Raw genomic sequence first — 21,304 nt, 5'->3', positions numbered from 1 at the left:
AAATCACGTCACTGTTTGACATTGATATTATAGCTAAAGACATCTCAGTCATTAGATTACGACTATTAGTCACGATCACTTGAAAACAATCTATTATCTGTACAGTCGAGAGCGAAACTGTTGTAACAATTTCTTTCTAGTTCTTTCTTGAAGCTCGTAACTCATCTAATTGTCATATTTGAGGATCATAGATTTGCTCGATAATCAGATATGACAGGACGCAAACTGACTGTACGTGGAGTAAATTTTACCCAGTCTACGCGAAAAGCGTGTTGATATATCCGAAAAAATCGTTGCAATATTGACGCTGGAAGAATTGAAGAATCTTATACTTCAAATATAAGACATCCGACGGTACAAGCTAAACGGCAAATCCAGGAAAAATGTAAGTATGAGAGTAATGCAAGAGGACGCTCACACACTCTCTCTCTCTCTCTCCCTTTCTTTTTCCTTCGCTACTTTCATACTCACTTTTTTCTGGACTTTCAGTCTAAGTTATGCCGTTAGATGTCTCTTATATTTGAAGCACAAGACTTTTCCATTTTTCGAGCATCGCTATTGCTACGATTTAACCCGGAATTGCGAATGTATCAATATGTTTTCACTGGGACTGGACTCTTCATGTAGACTGGGTAAAATTTACTCCACGTACAGTCAGTTTGCCTTGTCATATCTGATTATCGAGCAAATCTATGATCCTCAAATATGACAATTAGATGAGTTACGAGCTTCAAAAAAGAACTAGAAAGAAATTGTTACAACAGTTTCGCTCTCGACTGTACAGATAATAGATTGTTTTCAAGTGATCGTGACTAATAGTCGTAATCTAATGACTGAGATGCCTTTAGCTATAATATCAATGTCAAACAGTGACGTGATTTTTCACGTTGCCTCGATGAAATTTACTTTCGCATATTGTTATTTTAAGTCCTGTAATATATTCGGCGATTGCTGCGTAAGTCCGTGAGAAATAATTCTCAAATGTAACAATACATATACTACTACCTTTGTTAGAAGAAAAAAATGTTGAAACTCGTTTCGCTCTTGACTGTACATGTTTATCCTTGAGTAAAAAAAACAGTGGAAACATAAGGATAATGCATGCTGATTTCTTTACTGCGCGTTTTCATAACGTCAGAACGTTTATGCTTCTTGTTTGAGGCTATTCCAGGGATTATGCTGTAAATATTCCTCTTAGTAAAGTGTTGTACTGAAGTTGAAAACTTTATCGGTAGAATACTGACATTTTTTTCTGCAAAGTTTGCATCGCGTCGGTTGTACGGAATTACAAAATGTCTTTATGCGATGAAAGTACGTGCAAAAATTAATGAACGTTGCTCAATATGTGTCGAAAATAAAGAAAATTTAAAAGGAATTGTAAAATTGCAAGGTTTTAGTTAGCGTAACATTTGCCTGATCTAAAAGTTCCGCAGATTGTACATATTGAAAGTGTAGATGCTTCAAGCAGAAAAATTCTACACATACCTAGTTAGGTTTTGCGCTGAATATGAAACAAAACAACACACATTTATGTAAATTCCGTATATACAAGAAATATGAAAAGGATGATTGAGTTAATGACGATCGCTCTGCGTTATCGAGATTTTTTGAGTTTGTTATCGGCCTCAGCATCCCCTTAACTATATCCAGAATTTATCTATTTGATATGACATCAATCGTATACTTGTGCAGCACATTAAATTGGATAGGAAAGTCTTATATCGTTTCGCTCTATCGTTGTAATTTTTATTAAGAAATTGATTAATAAATATAATCGAATAAGCACATCATTGTTTTTTCTTCTTTAGTGAAAGTGACTACTCTTTCTATCATTTAGGCGAACGTAAATTGAAACTTGATTTGGTTTATTACATATAATTGTAATGTAATGTTATCGATCTTTCGTAATTCGTAGCTTACTATGTGTGTTTAACCACACATACTGTGAGCAGAACTGATAACATAAATTTATTGAAACTTCGTCGATGCACATAATGTTTTCGTCATTCCGCGGTTGCAGTCATGATGATATTTTGGACCTTTGCCTCGCATCTGGTTTTCAGTCAACATTGTTGAAATACTGATATCCTCACAGGCCTGCAAACATACATAAAATGGAAATACACATCATATTTCCGAAACTTTTCATATTCCTGGAATCTGTTGTGGTCTTATATGTAATATTTTTAGAGGCATTATTTGTAAACGCTTTCTTGTTCGATTTAATAAGTATTATTAATAATAAAATTGAAAATAGTCTATTATTTGTCGTATACAATGTATGTACATGGTGCAACTCAGACAGCATAATCTCTTAAAAGATGCTTTAAAGACATCCAAAGAATGTTCTATATTTTTTGGACGTATTTAAGACATCTTTTAGTAATTTGTGTTGTCTGGGAATATTTGCATTCGAGCAAGAAAATAATAAAGAGATAAAAGTATCATATGCTTCATTGTACATTTGATTTCAAAAGTGTTGTTTGTGTATAAAAGCTTATATTTCTCGTATAAAACTATTTCAGACAATTTTGACTGCGAATTATTCTTTTGCTTACTGTTTACAGTATATCTAATAATTAACATTGCTCATGTGCGACTATAGTTCACTAAATTGAACAGAAAAACGTTCTATCATATGCTATTGTTGCAATCGTTATTAAGAAATTAATGAATGAATATTTGCGAAGAATATTTGCGGTTAAGCGGTAGGAGGTTATCACGCATAGAAATAGCTCGACGAAATATGTTTTGGATTCTTCCTGACATAGAGAGGACGATTTGATTGAATCAAACAAACACTTTTTTGGAATAATCTAAACAAATTTTGATCGATCAATGTTTTCTTTGACGCAACAAAAATATTTAGTTTGCGGCTTAGTTTCAACAAAATATTTTTGTTGTGTCAACCAAAAAATGTATTTTGGACCATTCGAAGAAAGCGTTTATTTGATTCAACAAATTTTCTCTGTGCGAGAGCGGTTGTTTCTTCTGTTATTTCAGCATATATAAATTGAAATATTATTAATTGCATGGTTTATTATACACGTGCGTAATTTGTAACATAATTAATACACACGTGTGATACGTAAGATGAATTAATGTAACGAAGTGTCTCTGATAGACTCTCGAGATATACAATCAAATCAAAATAGAAGAAGATTAAATCAGTGTCACCGCAAATATTGGTGCGGGATTTGAACTTAATCTCGCGAGGATAATAATATTCCAACCGTGTCAAACGCAGGCGCCAAGGAATCTCCTAGAGACTTGAAACATGCACGGAGAATTCACGCCAGAATTCCGATTGTTCGATATTCCCGATATCGAATATAATTGATATCGATATTCGATATAAGCCCGATTATTTTAACATTACTTCTTTTGCTCCTTATTCCCGTTATTAATTAAATGAAAAGCATTTTTTATTCATATCCAGGTGTGTTACAAGAAATATTGTCTCAGTCGGAAGTAGCGTGAATTTATTGAAATTTGCTCGCTATATAGAATATTTTTATCACTGAGCAATTGCTATCACGATATCTTGCAGCTGTGTCTTGCATCTGATTTTTAGTTAACACGTTACTGAAACGCTGATATCTTTGAGCTTGTAAATATTAAAATATATACCTCCGACTATAATATCGATGTTTCTCAGTGACGTGATTTGATAGAATACGCTTTCTATATTTCACGAAAGTCAAGGAGGCTACGTAAAAGATTAAATATATTCAAAATTGTGTTTGTGTTTCCGGAAGGAAGTCGTCGCAATTTGAGTAATTTTTTAAAAGGCATTATTTATAGAGATCGCAAGAAATCTGTAGAAATAATAAATTGTATAAAATAAGATAAATATTTAAGATGACTCGATAAAGCAGTGCTATATTTTGCTTTCTTATAAATAACGAGTTAAATTTAGTAGAAAGAAAATATAAATTTAGTAGAAAGAAAATATACATTTTCAATTATTGTTAATGAGTTTACTTCAATTCGTACAGTGAGAAAAAAGTTGGATCGACAAAATTAACAGTCATCCGCTTTTAAATTACGCTGAACAAATTACGCATTAGTGTAACAATAAGTTGCGTTGATATAGTTATTGACCAAATCGCAATTATTGAATCAATCGATGACTCTCATCACAACAATATAATTCGTTCGATCAACTAAACGTTTGCTTGAACAAATTTTCTTCCGTTCAAAGAGAGTCTTATTAATTTAACTATTTCGTTCTCAGTTTAAGATTTGAGTCTATTTCATTAATATTGCAGTAAATTTGATATTTCTACCTTAAAAATCTGATGAAATATATTATTAAATCGAGCTAGTATATATTCAAGTAATAATTTTGAAAAAAATATTACTAAATATTAATATCGTATTAATGTTAAATAAAATAAACCTCACATAGGATCACATACACGCAGAATTAGTTCACGTAAGGAACTTGGAGCTACATCGTGCGTTGCTTTAGCGATTTTACGAAACGCTACGTTCTTGATTTAATTATCCTGCTTGAACTTACGCTCATTAGGATTATTATATTTGTTAAAACTGAATTAATTCTTTTAGTAAAAGCATAGTTACCTTTATGCGTTAGCTACTTCACGCGTTGACGACACATTCCGCTAGAATCAGGTAAGTGGTCAGGTGGACATGAGCTTTTTGAAAGAACTTCCACCATAGTAGTTAATTCCGGATAATCTTCAAATTCTTCTGTTATTGTTATTTTTTCGTAATCGTAGGATTGGCAAAAATTCGGTGGCACCAACTTCAGTATTATTATCATTAATAAAACCCCCGCAAAAAACTTCATCTCGACACAGAGACAAAACCAGCGTTCTTTTTCTATAAATCCAATCGAAATTAGTTGATCCTTTCGTTTTCTGTATCGCGCCTTCTCTTCCTTTTTAATTATTTCGATTAGCGTGACATATACGAATCCCACGTATCGCTTATTCCAACTCGTTACATTCGTTATACTATCATTCTCTATCGTGGTTCTCGTATTTATAACATAGGCGTTACGTTCAATGATGCAAATCTAATGGATTGCTGTGCAATCTGATGACTTGTGAAAAACATCCATGAAATATGGAGGAGGACTTATATCCAGAATATATACTGAGCGCAAACAAATAACTGTCCTCTATTGCGGTATCTTATATGCGAAAGAAAGTGCAAGTATATAACGCGATTAGGAAATTATTAGAGTTGGTAAGTATGTTTTTTTTTTTGTAACGCCGTTATCGTTATTTTTCTTCGAGAATGATCGTTACTTTTCTCTGTTTGTAATGGTAACGGTAATGTCGTTACATTTTTACAACGGTAACGAATTTAACCGCTACTTTTATCGTTAGTTTAGTTATCTTTGTTCAATAGATGAAGTGCTGGTCGCGCGCTAATAGTGTGTATTAAGTATTCTTGATTGGATAAAAATATCTCGATATTCACTGGAAGACAGTACATGATTTTATTTTGTTTTCATGTAAAACTAATTGTTAGTGCAAAGTTGGATTTGCAATTTAGCTGTTAAAAATTTTTAATAAATTTAATAACAAGTATGCTTAGTATAGTTCTCTCTCTCTCTCTCTCTCTCTCTCTCTCCCTCTCTCTCTTATAAGAAACCATGGAATAAGAGAGAGAGGGTGAGAGAGAGAGGAAAAGAATATTATATTAAACATATACGTTATTAAATTTATATTATATTCATTACATTCATTATTCTACGCGTCTCAATGAACATTGTTGAAATGTTTTCCATTTCTAACATAGATGTTCTTTCTAATGACGTAGTCTGTTAGGTTGTATTGTTAAAATCAAAATCAAAATATCGTGATTGTTCGCCGCAATCAAAATTATACTCACATATATAAATTATATTCACATATATATATTATACATATATATAATTATACTCACTTATATATATAATTAAAAAATAAATAAAAATAAACCTAATGTAAGTATTCACAAAGTTTTAGTGAACCATACTCCTCCGCAGTTTCTTATATGCATTGTTTAAAAAGGTTAATACAAACAATTCTATACAGACTCTACGAAGTATATAATTTTAATTAAACATATCTTTTGGCCAGTAAGAGGCGAAGTTCAGATATTGGAGTTCAAATATTAAATGCTGGAAAGATAATAATGTTTAACAGTGTTAACGTACGTGCTAGATAAATTTTCCAGTCTTTATAACGTATGCGATGAATTAAATCTCTCACGTCACCGACTCTGTATGAATCCCAGGCTATATCATTAATATTAATTAACTCCCTTTTTATATTACTTTATGGTTAAACATTTTTAATTCTATTTTGAAGTTGCGAAAAATTAGTACATGTTTCACGGATATAGAACGATGTTATACATTATTTGATAAATGTATGGAAATTATACAGATTCGTATTACAAAATTTTGCGAAATTTATGTAGCCTCCTTGAGTTCCATGAAATATAGAAAGCATATTCTATCAAATTACATCACTGATTAACATCGATATTATAGTCGGAGATATTTTAATTACTAGATTATGACTCGATTTGAGAATAATCCATATCTGTTGATACATGATCCGATATTTGCATTCGAGCAAGAAGAGCAATGAAGCAATAAAGACAACTTCTTCTCATCGTGCATTTGATTTTAAACGCTTTGATTATATAAAAGCTTATATTTTTCGTTTAAAAGTATTTCAAGCAGTAAGTTGTGAATATTTTTTCATTTACTGTATTTTTCATATTTATAGAGTTTCTCATATTTAATCCTAGAACACCATACTTCTCTCGAGTCCCGATTTCATCACATTGGACGTAATGCATCCAGCCACTTTTAACTATCAATATTTCTCAGAAAAGTAAATACCTTTTAACATATTTTGTTTTTTATTTAAACGCCAAAATATCAGAAATATGTCTTCTATCATTAATTACGCGATTGAGGTATCATAAAAAAGAAGTTAATTTTGCAGAAAGACCGAATAAAAGTTTTTCTAATTGCAAAAAGGCTATTTGCTTGAAAAGTTAGTTTTTTGTAACGTTGTATTGTATAAAATCAACTGCCACTTAAAGGTGAAGAATACAACTCCTCCAAAAAACGTGGAACAATAATTTAAACAAAATATATTGCTTTAACATGAAGAATTTTAACGTCAAGACTGATTTCAACAGCATCTTTTTCAACTGCTAAACGGCAGAAAGGGCCTGACTTATGACCCCAGTTATAAAGGAGAGCCAGAAGCTTTTTTTTCTCCAAAATCCTGATCCCCTTATGTATTCATTAATAATTCATATTTATTTGATATATTTATATCAAATAAAAAAATAAAATATCTTTCACTGCATAGAAGCGGTGAGGTTCTTCAATAATAGCATGGGTGTGGTACGTCTAAGTTTGATGTTCTAGAGTTAAAATCACAGACATCTATAATATACCAAAACGTGAACCTCGTTATATACACCCTAGATTCAGTGTTCTTAGAAACTATGTGCTTAAATAACGCATTGGTGGCGGGCTTAGTAACTGACTGGAATGCAGTTACTCTACAAATATAAGAATTTTTCACTTATAAAGTCACTAAATCGAAATGTGAGTGTGCTGTCGGTGTGTATACCTACAAAACAGCGTACACACACACTTGTACAAGTTTGTATTACCGGGACGTCCATGCTCAAGGAGTCAATGCTCGCGATCTAATATATTATAGATGTTGGTAGTTAAGACGATACACCAGTTGTGTACGGTCGTGTACGGCTACAGCTAATTGAACTTATAACGCTGTAAATACAACCAATGTATCTTAAGTTCTTTCTAGCAAGAATCTTTATTGTTTCTGTCACTTTGATGTATGATTGAAATACGATGGTAAATACAGTTTATTATATAATTTATGATATACGTGTGCTGTGGCAAGAACTAGTAACGTGAATTTATTGAAGCTTCATGAGTACAGAATATTTTCGTGGTTAAAGGGAAGCTGAAAACTTTACCGGCAGAACACTGACATTTTTCTGCAAGGTTTACGTCGTGTTGGTTGCACAGAATTATAAATGCTTTTACGCAATGAAAGTACGTGCAAAAATAAATAGGAGCATTGCTCGATATGTGACGAAAATGAACAAGAAATTTTTAATGTAAAATCTTAAGCTGTCAGTTAGCGTAATATTTGACTAATCCAAAAATTCCGCAGCTTGTACATACCGAAAGTGTGGATGCTTCAAGCAGAAAAATTTTGAAGAACATCCTTCGCATCTGCATTTGGAAGCTTAAGAATATCGGAAAAGTTTGCAGAAAGATTCCTACACATATATGGTTAGATTTTCCGTTGAATATGTTAAAACAAGGCAACACACATTCATGTAAGTTCTTTGTATACAAGAAATACGAAAAAGATAGCGTGATTATGTTAGTGACGATCGTCTTGCATCATCGACATTGTTCAAGTTCGTCATCGATTCCAGCATTCCCTTAATATCACGATGTTACTTTGGTCTTCCACCTTACCTTTTGTTTTCAGTTCACATTGTTGAGATACTATTATCGAACCTGCAAAAAAGAATAAAATACACATGTCATATTTCCGAGGAAATACGTCACGAGCTAATATAATTTTTGAAATAGAAGGGGAAACCGGGTTTGGAAGTCACACGGGTCAGTTGTCACGAAACTTATATATCTCTGTCATAAATAAAGGAGCATATTCTATCTCTTTCTTATATTCTTCTCCTTAGTATAGATTGTTTATTTTTAGGTTAGGTGTACAAAACGGTTTATAACACACAGAAACATCGCGTGTAGTATTTACAAGTGCTTTTTGAAAACTGGACGCGATGTGTAAATTTTGTCTCTATTTTTATTGATCCGTTGTTTTTGGCATTTCTGGTCACAATCCTTTTTTATTTATGAGAGATGTTATAGATTTAATATTTTTCCTGCATTTAGTTAACAGTTTCTGCAACATAATTTATAAATATAATCTCTTTTATTCCAAAAGATCGTTCGGGTTAAATCGACTCAAATTAAGTGAGATTAATTGTCACGCATTGTGAGTTCGTCGCTATGATGTGATTTATACAAGAGCATGGAAGCATACACAGTATTACAACAATATCAGCCTGCGTAAGGTGCTATATATATAGCTCAATATTGTTATTATAAAGTTTATGTGAATTATTATCTTCTTAGTTCAATGATTATATATTAAACCTGATTATAAGATTAACACTAACTTTATTAAAACACTTAAAACTTTAAAAAAGAAATAATTTGTCTTGCTCCCTTTACATGAAAGATATGTGACAACTAATCCTGGGAGTATGGAATGGATAATCACATTTGCACGATTTTTCGCTTACAACTTAATAACGTTTTTGTGTATAAATATATATAAGGATATTTTCTTTCTTTTAGTTATTCTTTTCAAAGTTATATCTATATCAAAATGTGCACAATATTAAAAAAATATTGCATACATCTTTTTTTAATCAATGTGTGAAAAGTGTGACGACCAGACCCGGTTTCTCCTATTAAATTTACAAAGCTCGCAAAGAGAGTCTTTTGAAAAAATAAACTATTATCCTCCCAGTATAAATTTCATTTCGCACTAGACATTTGCGAATAGCTTAGAGATTTTAATCCTTTCTCGCTTCAGTTATATAAATTTAGTTACATAACAGAGATATAAATCTAATACGGTTTGATAATGTTTTATAATGTTGCGCTCTCTCACGCTCGCGTCTGGGTTGACGAGTAAATAACCACGTAAACCATGTAAAATTATTTAAGCCCTTTAATTCCATTACGCACAACTCGCTGAATAAATTTCGTAATCGCTTGTTCTCCAAAGGTATCAAACGTCCGCTCGCCTCAGTAGCCCATTTGAAATTCGACTGTCACTCTCTGTTTACTCGACGTTACGAGGAACTTTATCTGTTCAGACTGCAATTGTTTACATCAAAATTATTGATACTAATCGATATCGTTCCCATGCGAAAGCGCAGGTGCAACAACATACTGTCTTTTTACAAATTCGGATAATGCAGGTTTATCGAAAAGAAAGTTTACTCCTTACTAATTTCGACAGTTAAATATTTTATACTGATTTTCTTTTTATTTATTATTATTTTTATATTATATTATTGCTACTTTTATTTTATTTATTTATTATTTAAATGTTATACTTATTTACATTTTTATACAACACTTAAGACTGTTGTTAATGTTATGACTGTTGTTGATGATGTTGTTAACATTATCAGTATTATAAATTGCAGATAATTCAACATTTCTCATCATTAAGCAGTGTATCTCTCTCTTTTTCTGAAGAAATATATAATCAAATAATATAAAAGCAAATATAAAAGCAATATGTAACAATAAAATCTCAAAAAAACAACCTCAAAAAATAAAATCTCAATAAAACAATCTCGGAAATATTATATTAATGATAAATAAAAAGAATTGAACCTGTAATTAAATTACACAAATTTACAATAGTTTCCATATAAACTTGCCACTGAATTATACGCTGAATTTTTTAACAACGCTCTGAGGCTTTATTCAATTATGCCGTTTGGAACTGTTGTCCATTAAGATTTATACTACTTGTTAAAATTAAATGCATTGTTTTAAAGATATATTTACCTCTATTTGTCAGCTATTTCATGGGATAATTTCATGGTGATATATTCTTGTATAATCCCGTCTCTTCTCTAGTTAGGATCCGGACATATGGCTTTTATAAATAATCTTATAAACATGTTAATCAAAAAATTTTTCGTGTATGTGTGTGTGTATGCTATTTTTCACGATTCTTAATTGGCAAGAGTTCGGTGGCAACAAATTGAGTATCATTATTATTAATAGAATAGAATACAAAAATGTCATCTTTTGATATTTAGAGATTCGCTAAAATCAAATTGAAATTTTAATCAATCCTATTGTCTTTGACTATCTCCTCTCTTGGATTCTTTCTTCTTAACTCTTTTGATTGGCGTCACTTTACTTATCATTTATTCCATTTTCAGTCGTTAAATTCGTTATTCTACTTGTTCCAACGAGTCTTTCCTCATCGTATTCTTTCTATTTATAATAAAAACATTGCTCCCAATCACGCAATCTGTTGGACTGTTTCTCAAGTTTCAAAACTCAAAGATGGAAATTGAAACCTGACGTTATTCGCTAAGATCACATTCGTGAAAATATAAGTGATGTAAATAGAAGAATATACAGTCGGAATTTAAAAAATATCAGAGCTTAAAAAATACAATATAAGGAGGAATTGATAGAAATACGTACAAATTTCAATGAAAAATTATACGATTTTATTTAAACTTTATTAGTTTTACCAGAAATTTTAATTTCTCCTATTTCAATCTGTATAAAAAAGTGAAATCTTCCATTTTATATCGTAACTTATCTCCAATACATTAAATATATTATATTGAACGATTAAATATTTGCTGAACACGCAGGCGTTTCCATGTACTTTTATTCGTTTTTTTTTTAAACACGATTCAGTTACATAGGTTTTTATTATGTAATTCTATCAAATCTTTCAAGCAGGGATATACGTTCGATTCTTAAGCGTGAATCATCCTTTTCCGCAATTCTGTTTTATTATTCGTATTATTCTTCCTTGTATGTTTCTTGGAATATTGGGAATTATATTTTCCTTTATGTGTTTCTTTCGATTATTTATTTCCTTGTATATTGCGTTCTTTATTTGATGTGTTTTAATACAAATCAGAACGATATATATCAGAAATCGAAATATTTTGCCTGTACATTAATCCCGCAAATATGATTGAATTTAAAGGATTAATTCTCAAAGATCTTCAATCAAAATCTCAAGGTTATACAAAATCGGTTTCTTATACATGTTATCTCGAAAAAATAATACAACTTTAACATTAGTATATAAAAATTATAAATACTATATGATATAATTTAATAAAAGCACTCAGGGAATAAACGCCAACTAACAGTGACATTACATCAGACTTATAATTTCTTATTCAACATTGTAACTGTTATATAACACGCGTTATATTGCTTTTACATTGTTGAGTGGGAAATCAAAATATTGATGTTGTGTTACTGACAGTTAGTGTTTACTGTGTATTATACAAGTCTCAATTGTGCAAAAGATTGCTAATTTTGCACGTTCCGTCAACTCGCGTGCGGAACACAGCACTCCATCAAGTCACGTCACTGAGTAATATCTTTATGACCGAGGGTGTTTTAAAAATATCATGCCTCGAGATCACCGGAAGATTATCCATTGCTTGTCGGTAAACATACGTTGCGAGGTTTAGTATCTCAGCAAGATAACGTAGACTTCGCGTGTGACTTTCTGGTCTAAGCTACTTTTAAACGTTTCGTCTTTGTACAACTTACTTATATTCTGTGAAATTATTCTAATAATAGATAACTGTGAATACAAAAATTAAAATTATTCTAATAAGAGATAACTGTGAATACTTCTCTTGTTTATATTGTAAATACTTGTAAATAATAGCAATAGTTATAATAGAAAAAAATATTTATTTTCTATTATAACAATATAAAAATATATTTTTTCTATTATAACAATAGTTACAATGGAAAAAAAATATTGACTGAGTACGTGCAAAACTTCTCCTCTTCTATGACACGAGTGGTTTTTTTTCTTTAAAAATATTTCTATTCCAAATTTCATAGTAACTCATCGTGAAAATTTTCGCACGCCCAATTCTTGAATGACGCGCAGTTAAATCGACAGAAATTTGTTTATGCTACTTTATTAGGTTACATTGTGAATTTTATTTTAGAATATAGAAAAAGTATCGTAAAAAAGTTATAAAAATTATATCAGAATCCATATTATGGTTGACGAGTTATCACATAATTACACAACATCGCAAAATAAATAACATACGCTGTTAACCGCATTCAATAAAAAATTGTTGATTTATCGTAAATTTCACTGCTAGTGATATAGTCTCTTTTTCCCTCTTTCTCTCTCTCTCTTCCTCTCATTCTAGCCTCTCCTCGTTTTGTTCCTCTTTTTGTCGCTGTTACGATATTTCATCGCATTGCTTGTAGCCCTCGGATGACATCGTTCGTATCGTCGGATCTGCAAACGAACATAAAAAAATGGCATCGCGCGAATAAATACTGCAATAAAAACCTCGACATCTTCGTTTCGCGACATAAAAAATGAATTATGTGTGTGAAGGCTTAGAATTTTTTCGGTGTTTTCCTTTTTACATGCTATAAATTCTGTTCCATTGGGCGCATGCTATTCGAACAGCCGTAGAATGAGCCGGAATAATACGATTGGCGGAATAAACGGCTGGAATATGCGGGAACGCTTCGTAACAGGACGCGAAAATACGTGCTTCGCGTGCAACTTCAACTGGAAAAATTCGTGTCGGAAATGCAAGACGCAAATATGTAATGTTAACAAGGCACTTTATCACACAATTGTCTGACATGGGAATTACGCACTCGTGAATTGAAAGTCGACTTGCGTATATAAGACAGCAATGAATATCTTGATAGGATTTTGTGAGCTTCATAGATGCGCCATAATACCTTCTAGCTAATTTTAGCGTTATGTAACTTTCCGTATGTGTGTCTTTTTATGTTAACACGTTTTTAATTTGGAGTTTCATGTGATTGTGATAATAGCAAAAAGTGATATCACCGCGAATCCAAGTGTGTTGTTTTCAAACGCACGACCGTGTAATTTGGCTGATGCTCTTTCTACATGTTTCTTATCGTTTCAAATCGTCCGCGTCGCGTAATACGTTTGAGACATGTATATTACAATTTCGTACATTCAAACGCGTTAAATAACTTGACTTAAAGCGGAAAAAAACGTATAAAAAAAGATTCAGCCGAAATAATACTTGGGTTTGCAGTGATGTTACAAATAGCAACGTCTCATAAATTTCTTGCTGAAGAAGATTGATTGCGATTTTTTTTTCAAGAAATCTGTGTTATTGAAATATTTTCGGACATTAAAAACGAATGAAGAACAATTTATCTCTTACAATAGCGAAAGTTCACTTTGATATATGTTTATCAAACTTTTCTCAAAATATCTGAACAAATGAACACACATAACCTTGTTATGTGTCATTAATCCTAGAACTCTAAACACTCAAAAGTTAGGTAAACCATAAACATGGATAAACTTTACCCAGCGCATTTTTATTTGCTCATAATTTCCGGAAAAATGACCGAAATTCAATTTTTTTTTTTTTCAATCGATGTAAAAAATATTAATATAAATCTAATTTTTTACGATTCAATGAAGTTGAAAAAAGTTATAATGAAAAATTAAAATACATATTCTTAAGCACAATAACGTTTGAAATATTAAAAATGGGTAAATTTTACTTATTTTTAGGAAATTCTAAAATTAGGAAGTTATGAAAATTCTGTTAACTTATTCGTTCTTGCATTTTCCGATCGATCGATTTCCGACATTAGGAACTTTGTCCGCAAGCTCGTTCCAAAAGGTGAATGTACAAGATCAATATTTTAATTCACTTTTTATACGGTGACCAGATTTCCCAGGTTTAAATTCGGGACACTTGATTAATTTGTGGAGCGCAGGGAAGGAAGAAATATTACTGAAAATTATATATATAAAGTATTTATATATATAATATTATATGTATAAAATATAAATTAAAAAATGAAATAATATATTTTACTTATAAATATAAAAAAATAATTTAACAACAAGGAAGATCTGCTGCATAGAGTAAAACTAAAAACTCTTGCTAAAATAAGACCTTGGTTATCTTTACTTAACATTAAGAAGAAGAAGCAAAGCCGTGAATTTTCTTGAGGTCTTTTTTTGCTAAAGGATTTTAGAAATCCCCTCTAAACTGGAGCAAACCGGGACTGTTTGACCGAATCCGAGACAAATCGGCGTCCCGGACAGCGTTCGAAAAAATGGGACAAAGGATGTAAAACCGAGACTATCCCGGGAAAAACGGGACGTCTGGTCACCTTACCTTTTATATCTGCTAAATTTCATGCCAATTTGTTCTTTTTTTTGTTACGCGTCCTTTCGATATTTCTACGTTATTCAGCAAGATACTGCACGAATTTACCTTTATGAATCTTCTTATTTCCTCAGAATATCTCGGCATACGCCATTGGTATCGCGTCGCTGATCAGGCGAGCACGGGATTTCTGGTGCAACTATAATATTATGGATATCAATTTTGGGTTTATTCTGCTTCAGCGATTTTGTAGTAACGCTCGGTAACGTTGTAGTAACTTGCTGATTTCTGTTCGTTGAAGGTCGGCCCGCGATCGTCATCGTCAACATGACGATCATTAACAGCGCGATCACTTGAACTTTCATGCTGGATATCCGCCACGAAGTATATAAGTCGTCACGAACGTCCGTTCCCGATAAGACTGTGAACGCGCGATGCACGAAACGCTTTCTCTATGTCGAGAAAGCGGAAACGTTTGCACGGTTTTCTCGCCAGTCACCCGTTATTTATAATGCTGTCGCTAATAGTGCTGCGTAGTGACTGATTAATATTTTGTCACGACGATCCACAAACCGATGAAATTATATCATCGTTTATTAATAGACGTCTTCGCGGGAATTACATTACGTATACGCGATGGCGCCAGAAGTTACGTAAATCTTTGATAAGAGCTTGATATAACAAATATAAGTGACGTTGCACATCGTAGATACGGGAAGATACGGTCGTTACATTTCAATTTCAACTTCTATGTTGAATTTCTACGTTGAAAAACAGAATTGTTTACGTGTAAAAAAAAATACTCTGCCACAATGACCTTGATAAATTAAGTTTTAGCTTGGATTTGTTTTTTTTTATATCTTTAGATCACAAATATCTAAGGCGAAATCCCTCGATACATAGTTGTTTGATATCATAATTGAAGACGATGTTATTACTTGTTTTTTCAGTATGTTTAATCTCCATGCGAATTTTTCGTCTCGTCATTACGTATGTATTTCTCTAGTGGCGTGTTCAAATTATAATTGTATTTTGCATTTCTGTTTATCCAAGTTGTTTATTTTTCTGCATATTAATTTGTTTACATCATGCGCGTTATAAAGTTCTCTTCAATCTCAGGTTAGTCTTTCCGCATGAATATTTTATATTAAAATATATTCTCTCGCCGTTGCGCGTCAATGATGTATTTGAAGATGTTTAGCGCGATTTACTTAAGGTTATCGGAACGGCCAAGTGTCGTTTTGCATTTCAAATGATGTCCGTGTGAGATCCTATAAATATGCATATGCGAGTGGCTCAGAAAATATCTTGTCCACAGGATTGCGTGAGTATCGTGATTACGATGCCGAATAATAGAGAGAGAGAGAGAGGGAAGCTTAGAACTCCACGGAAGTAACTTCCGAATAAAACGCGCGAAATACCGAGGATATTAAACGAACAATAAAAAAAATTTAACCGTTTATTGTTGTTCGTATATTAACACGGGTTGTTGAAAAAGCACTCTGCTTACTTTTTATAAAATAAACACCTCACAGGAAATGTTAGTTTCCAGCATGAAAAAGTTGACACGCAGAAAAAATAGATAGACTTTTGGGACGATAAAATTTGGCCGACAAATATTTGACCTCTGGTGTAAATAAAGTTTCGTTTTTAGTACGAGTATAACATGGGCCTCTCAAAACAAGCCCGAGGTTTCTGGGTTGGAAAAAAACTTTTTGGCGAGAGAAATCTGATTTTTAAGGTAAACATTATTTAATTTTTATTCGAATTACAAAGCGAATACAATGCTTACCAATGTGGTGGGGAAAGTAGCTGCGATTAAGTAAATTTGGCTACGTGCGTGTTCTATAAAAAATATTAAAAATGTGTATTAAAAATATTAAAAATATAAAAAATATTAAAAATTAAAAAGTTTAATATATAATAATTATAATGTATATTATAATGTATATAATATTACAATGTATATAATAATTATAATGTATATTATAATTTAATTGATAAACTTGGATGCAACTCTGAATAAAAATCTGAGTGTCTCATGTAAGACAAGTTTTAATTCAGTTTAACATTTAATTTTTATAATTATTCGACTTTTATGTCCGTGTATATATAATAGCTGTCACCTGAAACTTGTCTCACGTGAGATATAGTTTTATTTTGCAGATTCGAGCCCATATAGCTGTCAACTAAAACTTGTCTTACATGAGATTTTTATTCAGAGTTGCATCCAAGTTTACCAATTAAATTATAATATACATTATAATTATTATATACATTATAATATTATATACATTATAATATACATTATATTATTAATATAATATATATTTAGACTCGTATTAATAGTCATTACTTGGAACTCGTCTCAAGTGAGATACTCAGATTTCAGGGTTAGTTAAGAGTTTTTCCTTGAGAATTGAATCCTGATTACAGATGCAAATACATGTATTATAATCTAATTGAAGAAACTTAGATCTAACTCCGAATAAAAGTTATCCGAGTATCTCGCATAAGACAAGTTTCAAGTGACAATTATTAATGCAAATTTCATTTTAAATTCAAATTTGAGAATCTCATTTGAGACAAGTTTCAAGTAACAATTAATATATATCTTAGATTTAGACCCAAGTTGTTTACTTGAATTACGATATATGCGATATTTGTATATTTGTAATCGCGACTTAAAATCATGTATAAAAAAAATAATGTAACTTAACATTATAAGTTTGGATCGGATAGTATATAATATAGATTGTCGCGCGATATGTGCATAAATATTTAACTAAAATGACATTTTAACTAAAATAATATTCAACTAAAATGACGAAATGAATTTTGAATGGCAGGCGCGATTTTGCGATAAAAGTCCAATGCGTATTGCATCGTGATTCAAGATCTCAGTGCTCGCGTTATATCGTAAAATCGCACGCCCCTATTTCTGACATGTTTGCGTCACATACACGCTGCGTACACTCTGATGCGGTTATTCTCTGATACGTTAATAACAATTCACAAACACAATTCCCCTCCCCGAGCGCTCGAGATTTGGGCCGCTGGGGAGGTATCGCGGTCCGTCAGTCGCAGGTTAAAAACTGGCGGTGCAGAAAAAACCAACTAACCGTATGGAAACGTTAATCAATACAAAACCGGCCTCCACTGTCCGTTCGCGTCACGGCGATACCTCGTCCCGTCCCGCTCGATCTCCACGGATTGCCATTCAGGTGCGGTGATGATGTTCCTCTTGGCTCGTCTTTTAATCTCGCTGCCGTCCTCCGCGACTGCCGGCGTCTCCGTCGACAAAACGCCACCGTCGACATCCACCGTCTTATCCGGCGCGATTTCTGCCGCTTTCTCACCGTCAGCCGGCGGCGTTCTTTCAGCCATTGTAACGCGCTCTCTCGATGTCGAGTCTTTAAACGATTTTCGATAATCCTATTTTCGCCGTCTAATCTCACGATGGATCCTTGTCTGTCAGACTGACTTGCTGCGAGGGAGGTCGCTCTGCTCTTGAATATTAAATAATAGCCTTGAATCTTAAGCGGCGACTCTTTAAACTTGAAATATCGTGAAGGGAGAGCACGGCCCTGCATTATAACCGCGGAGTTTAAGTGATATTCTGAGACGCGCCGGGCTAATATGCCCCGAAAGAAGGACGGGGGGGAGGGAGAGAGAGAGAGAGAGAGGAACGCTCTCTTGAATATTCTTCGAATAATTTTCCCGAAGTGATCCTTTTTGAGATCTTACATCTCGTATTCCTTAATCTTTAACGATATTCTCGAGTTATACGGATGATATTGCCGGTGATCTTCCTCAAGTTTCAATGGTTCTACAACCTTCTCTCTTTCTTCAACACTCGTAATTACTCCGCCGGACTTCGACTCTCATTTTGTGACTTCTCAAATAGCACTTTTAGACTCGGAATGATACTTCTAGGGAACGAGTGTCGTCGAGTCGCGGCACGATAGTGCTAAAGCTGGCAAGATCTCAATTTTTAGGAATGTATATTGTCACGTCTTAGTTGTTTTTTAAAACGTGTTAATTGTCCTTTTTGGGTCAATGGATTTAACCACTTTACCCTGGGATGGACAAGTTCGTGTGATTGTGAGTGAGTAAATGTGTAAATGTATGTGTGTGTATAAAATAATTATTTTACTTACTGATTTTGGTTGTAATGATTCTTTCTTTTAAGAAATTTTAAATTATTTGAAGTTCTTCTCGTTCTGTAGTAACAGAGAGACTGAAGAGCTTAGGATCGGACTTAAGAGGTTGGTGTAGGTTTGGAAATATGAATAAAGTGTAACGTGACGCTTAGGTCAGGGGATATGTTAGGAAAATAAACCTTTATGTTTCCAGTGACTTATTTACGAATTTTAATGTTTTATCTTAGTGACCCAATTGTTATGTATATTGTTTGAATTTTATAAGTTCAATTAATTAATTATAAATTGACTGATTGATCGTCTGATTGATTGACTGATTCCTTGTTTCTAGTCTGATTTCTTGTCTCTATTAGAATTATTACTTCTTGTTTCTATTAGAATTATTACTTCTTATTTCTAGTCTGATTTCTTGTCTCACTACTACTGTGTGGGCAGTCACACCCGTTTTTATAGGCAGGTGGCGAGATACCCCCGCGTGAGTTCTCACCACCTTTTAGTAGAAGGGGAAAGATGTTTCTCACGACATGTGAGTAATAATCAATAGTGAAATTTTGACACCTTATTATCAGTCCATTGTTCTTTGACCACCTAGGGCATTTATTGCATTCCTGGTGGTAACAGAAGGTGCACTTGGTCGAACTGAAGAGAAATTACGTCGGACGTAACAATATAGATGTTTAGTTATTAATTTAAGGAGATTGGTGCATTATTAACTGTACACCAATCTTCTTTAATTGATAACTAAATATGTACGTGGTCATTTGGAAAATAGTAAAAACAGGACTTTTTTGTTCAATTTGACCCAATATATAAGCATGTAGACGTCGCTATCACAGCTCATCTACCGTATGGCGCATGATCATTCATGAATCTCCTTTGATTAACAACTCAGAATTTTTTCGTTGTTCGCAAAATGAATTTTTCGTTCAGTTTGACTTAATCTACCTGTATACCGCGACTCTTCTGTGAGTTACCCGACACTCTATATATTACCAATTACGCGCATTTATATAATACTACATATGACTATATACATTTTCAGGGTTGGGAAGTAACTCGTTACTTGTAACGAAGTATAGTATTATAGTTGCAGTTATATTTCTTCGGTAACTGTAACTTAACTTAGTTACTTATTTTTAGTAACTTGTAACTTTTTTAACAGTTACTTTAATAGTTACTTGGGGAGCGCAAATAAAATTAAAATTATATAGTAATCGTATATTAATTTAATAAATTTGTCAACGTATTTATGGAGTATGTGATTAAATTCTTTTATCTCTCTACAAGACTGTCATTAAATTTTTATTATATTAAGTATATATTTGAAATTTGTTAAGTGGATAGACTAATTAATGTGATAGATATTAATTATAAAATTTAATTTTTATATTTTAGTGAAACTCGAAATGTAAGACTTTTGTATTTACAATGCTAGTTTACAATCATTTAAAGAAAGTAACTTAAAAGTAATGACTCGTTACTTTTTGAATAACTAACTGTAACGAGTTACTTTTCAGCCAGTAACTTGTAACTGTAATTAGTTACTTTTAAAAAGTAACTTCCCCAACCCTTCCCCTATATTTTCGTTTAAAATCGAATTTTAATATAAATGACTGATATAAGAAAGGATACAGAAGATACAAAGAATATAAAAAAAATGTCTGAGATTTGCATTTTCTACTAAAATAATTGGACAACTAAAATATTTTAACAACGAGAAAAATGAGCACAAAATTTTTCACTATTAGTACGAATTATTTTATATCTTGTATTTTTATTAAACTAATTTATCATTTACTCTAGTCATTATAACGCTTGATTAAAAATCTAAAAGCAATCAGTGTTGCGTGAAGGGTACGCTTGCGATGGATGAGCGCAACTGCCATGCACAAACTTACAAATCTCATGCTTACTTGGGTTTTCACGACACAAGTCAGAAACCAGAGGGGTTTCTTTACGCTGTTCGCGACGTACATCAGGTTGTCCGATTTTGAGTTAGAGAACTTAATTTCTTTACTCTCGGGACTGGATTGCGAGCGAAGGATTAAGGGTTTGGATTAAGAGCGATTTAGTTATGTGGTGAAATGATTAATTAGACATCAGTTCGCAACATAATAGAAATATATATATAT

General features: G+C 32.4%; 2 protein-coding genes across 21 annotated transcripts in view; one reads left to right on the top strand and one right to left on the bottom strand.

Annotated features, from left to right (window-relative positions):
* The window catches only part of LOC116844194, a 137,478-nt gene that overhangs the window by 7,967 nt on the left and 108,207 nt on the right, over positions 1-21,304 (bottom strand). For 3 of the 16 annotated variants that reach the window (XR_004378001.1, XR_004378000.1, XM_032815411.1), the window contains 2 exons: positions 8,510-8,551; positions 1,725-2,097 (listed from right to left, as the gene is read on the bottom strand). The exons of 3 other annotated variants lie outside the window; for them this stretch is intronic. Coding sequence is in view for 1 of the 13 variants with exons in the window: in XM_032815411.1 (XP_032671302.1) it covers positions 8,543-8,551 (9 nt within the window). In the remaining 12 variants the exon portion in view is untranslated. Of the gene's footprint in view, positions 1-1,724; positions 2,098-4,587; positions 5,576-8,509; positions 8,552-15,117; positions 15,209-15,373; positions 16,281-16,801; positions 16,855-18,131; positions 18,519-19,169; positions 20,384-21,304 lie in introns of those variants that run through there. 10 more of the 16 variants (XR_004377990.1, XR_004377995.1, XR_004377994.1 and 7 more) reach the window with 8 other exon arrangements.
* The window catches only part of LOC116844192, a 280,321-nt gene that overhangs the window by 176,247 nt on the left and 82,770 nt on the right, over positions 1-21,304 (top strand). The gene's annotated exons all lie outside the window — the stretch shown is intronic.

Source organism: Odontomachus brunneus, unplaced genomic scaffold (assembly GCF_010583005.1).
Source record: "Odontomachus brunneus isolate Ranch 3 - 2012 unplaced genomic scaffold, Obru_v1 Obru_scaffold_040, whole genome shotgun sequence".
Lineage (NCBI taxonomy): Eukaryota > Metazoa > Arthropoda > Insecta > Hymenoptera > Formicidae > Odontomachus > Odontomachus brunneus.
This window is presented reverse-complemented; position numbering and strand designations above follow the sequence as displayed.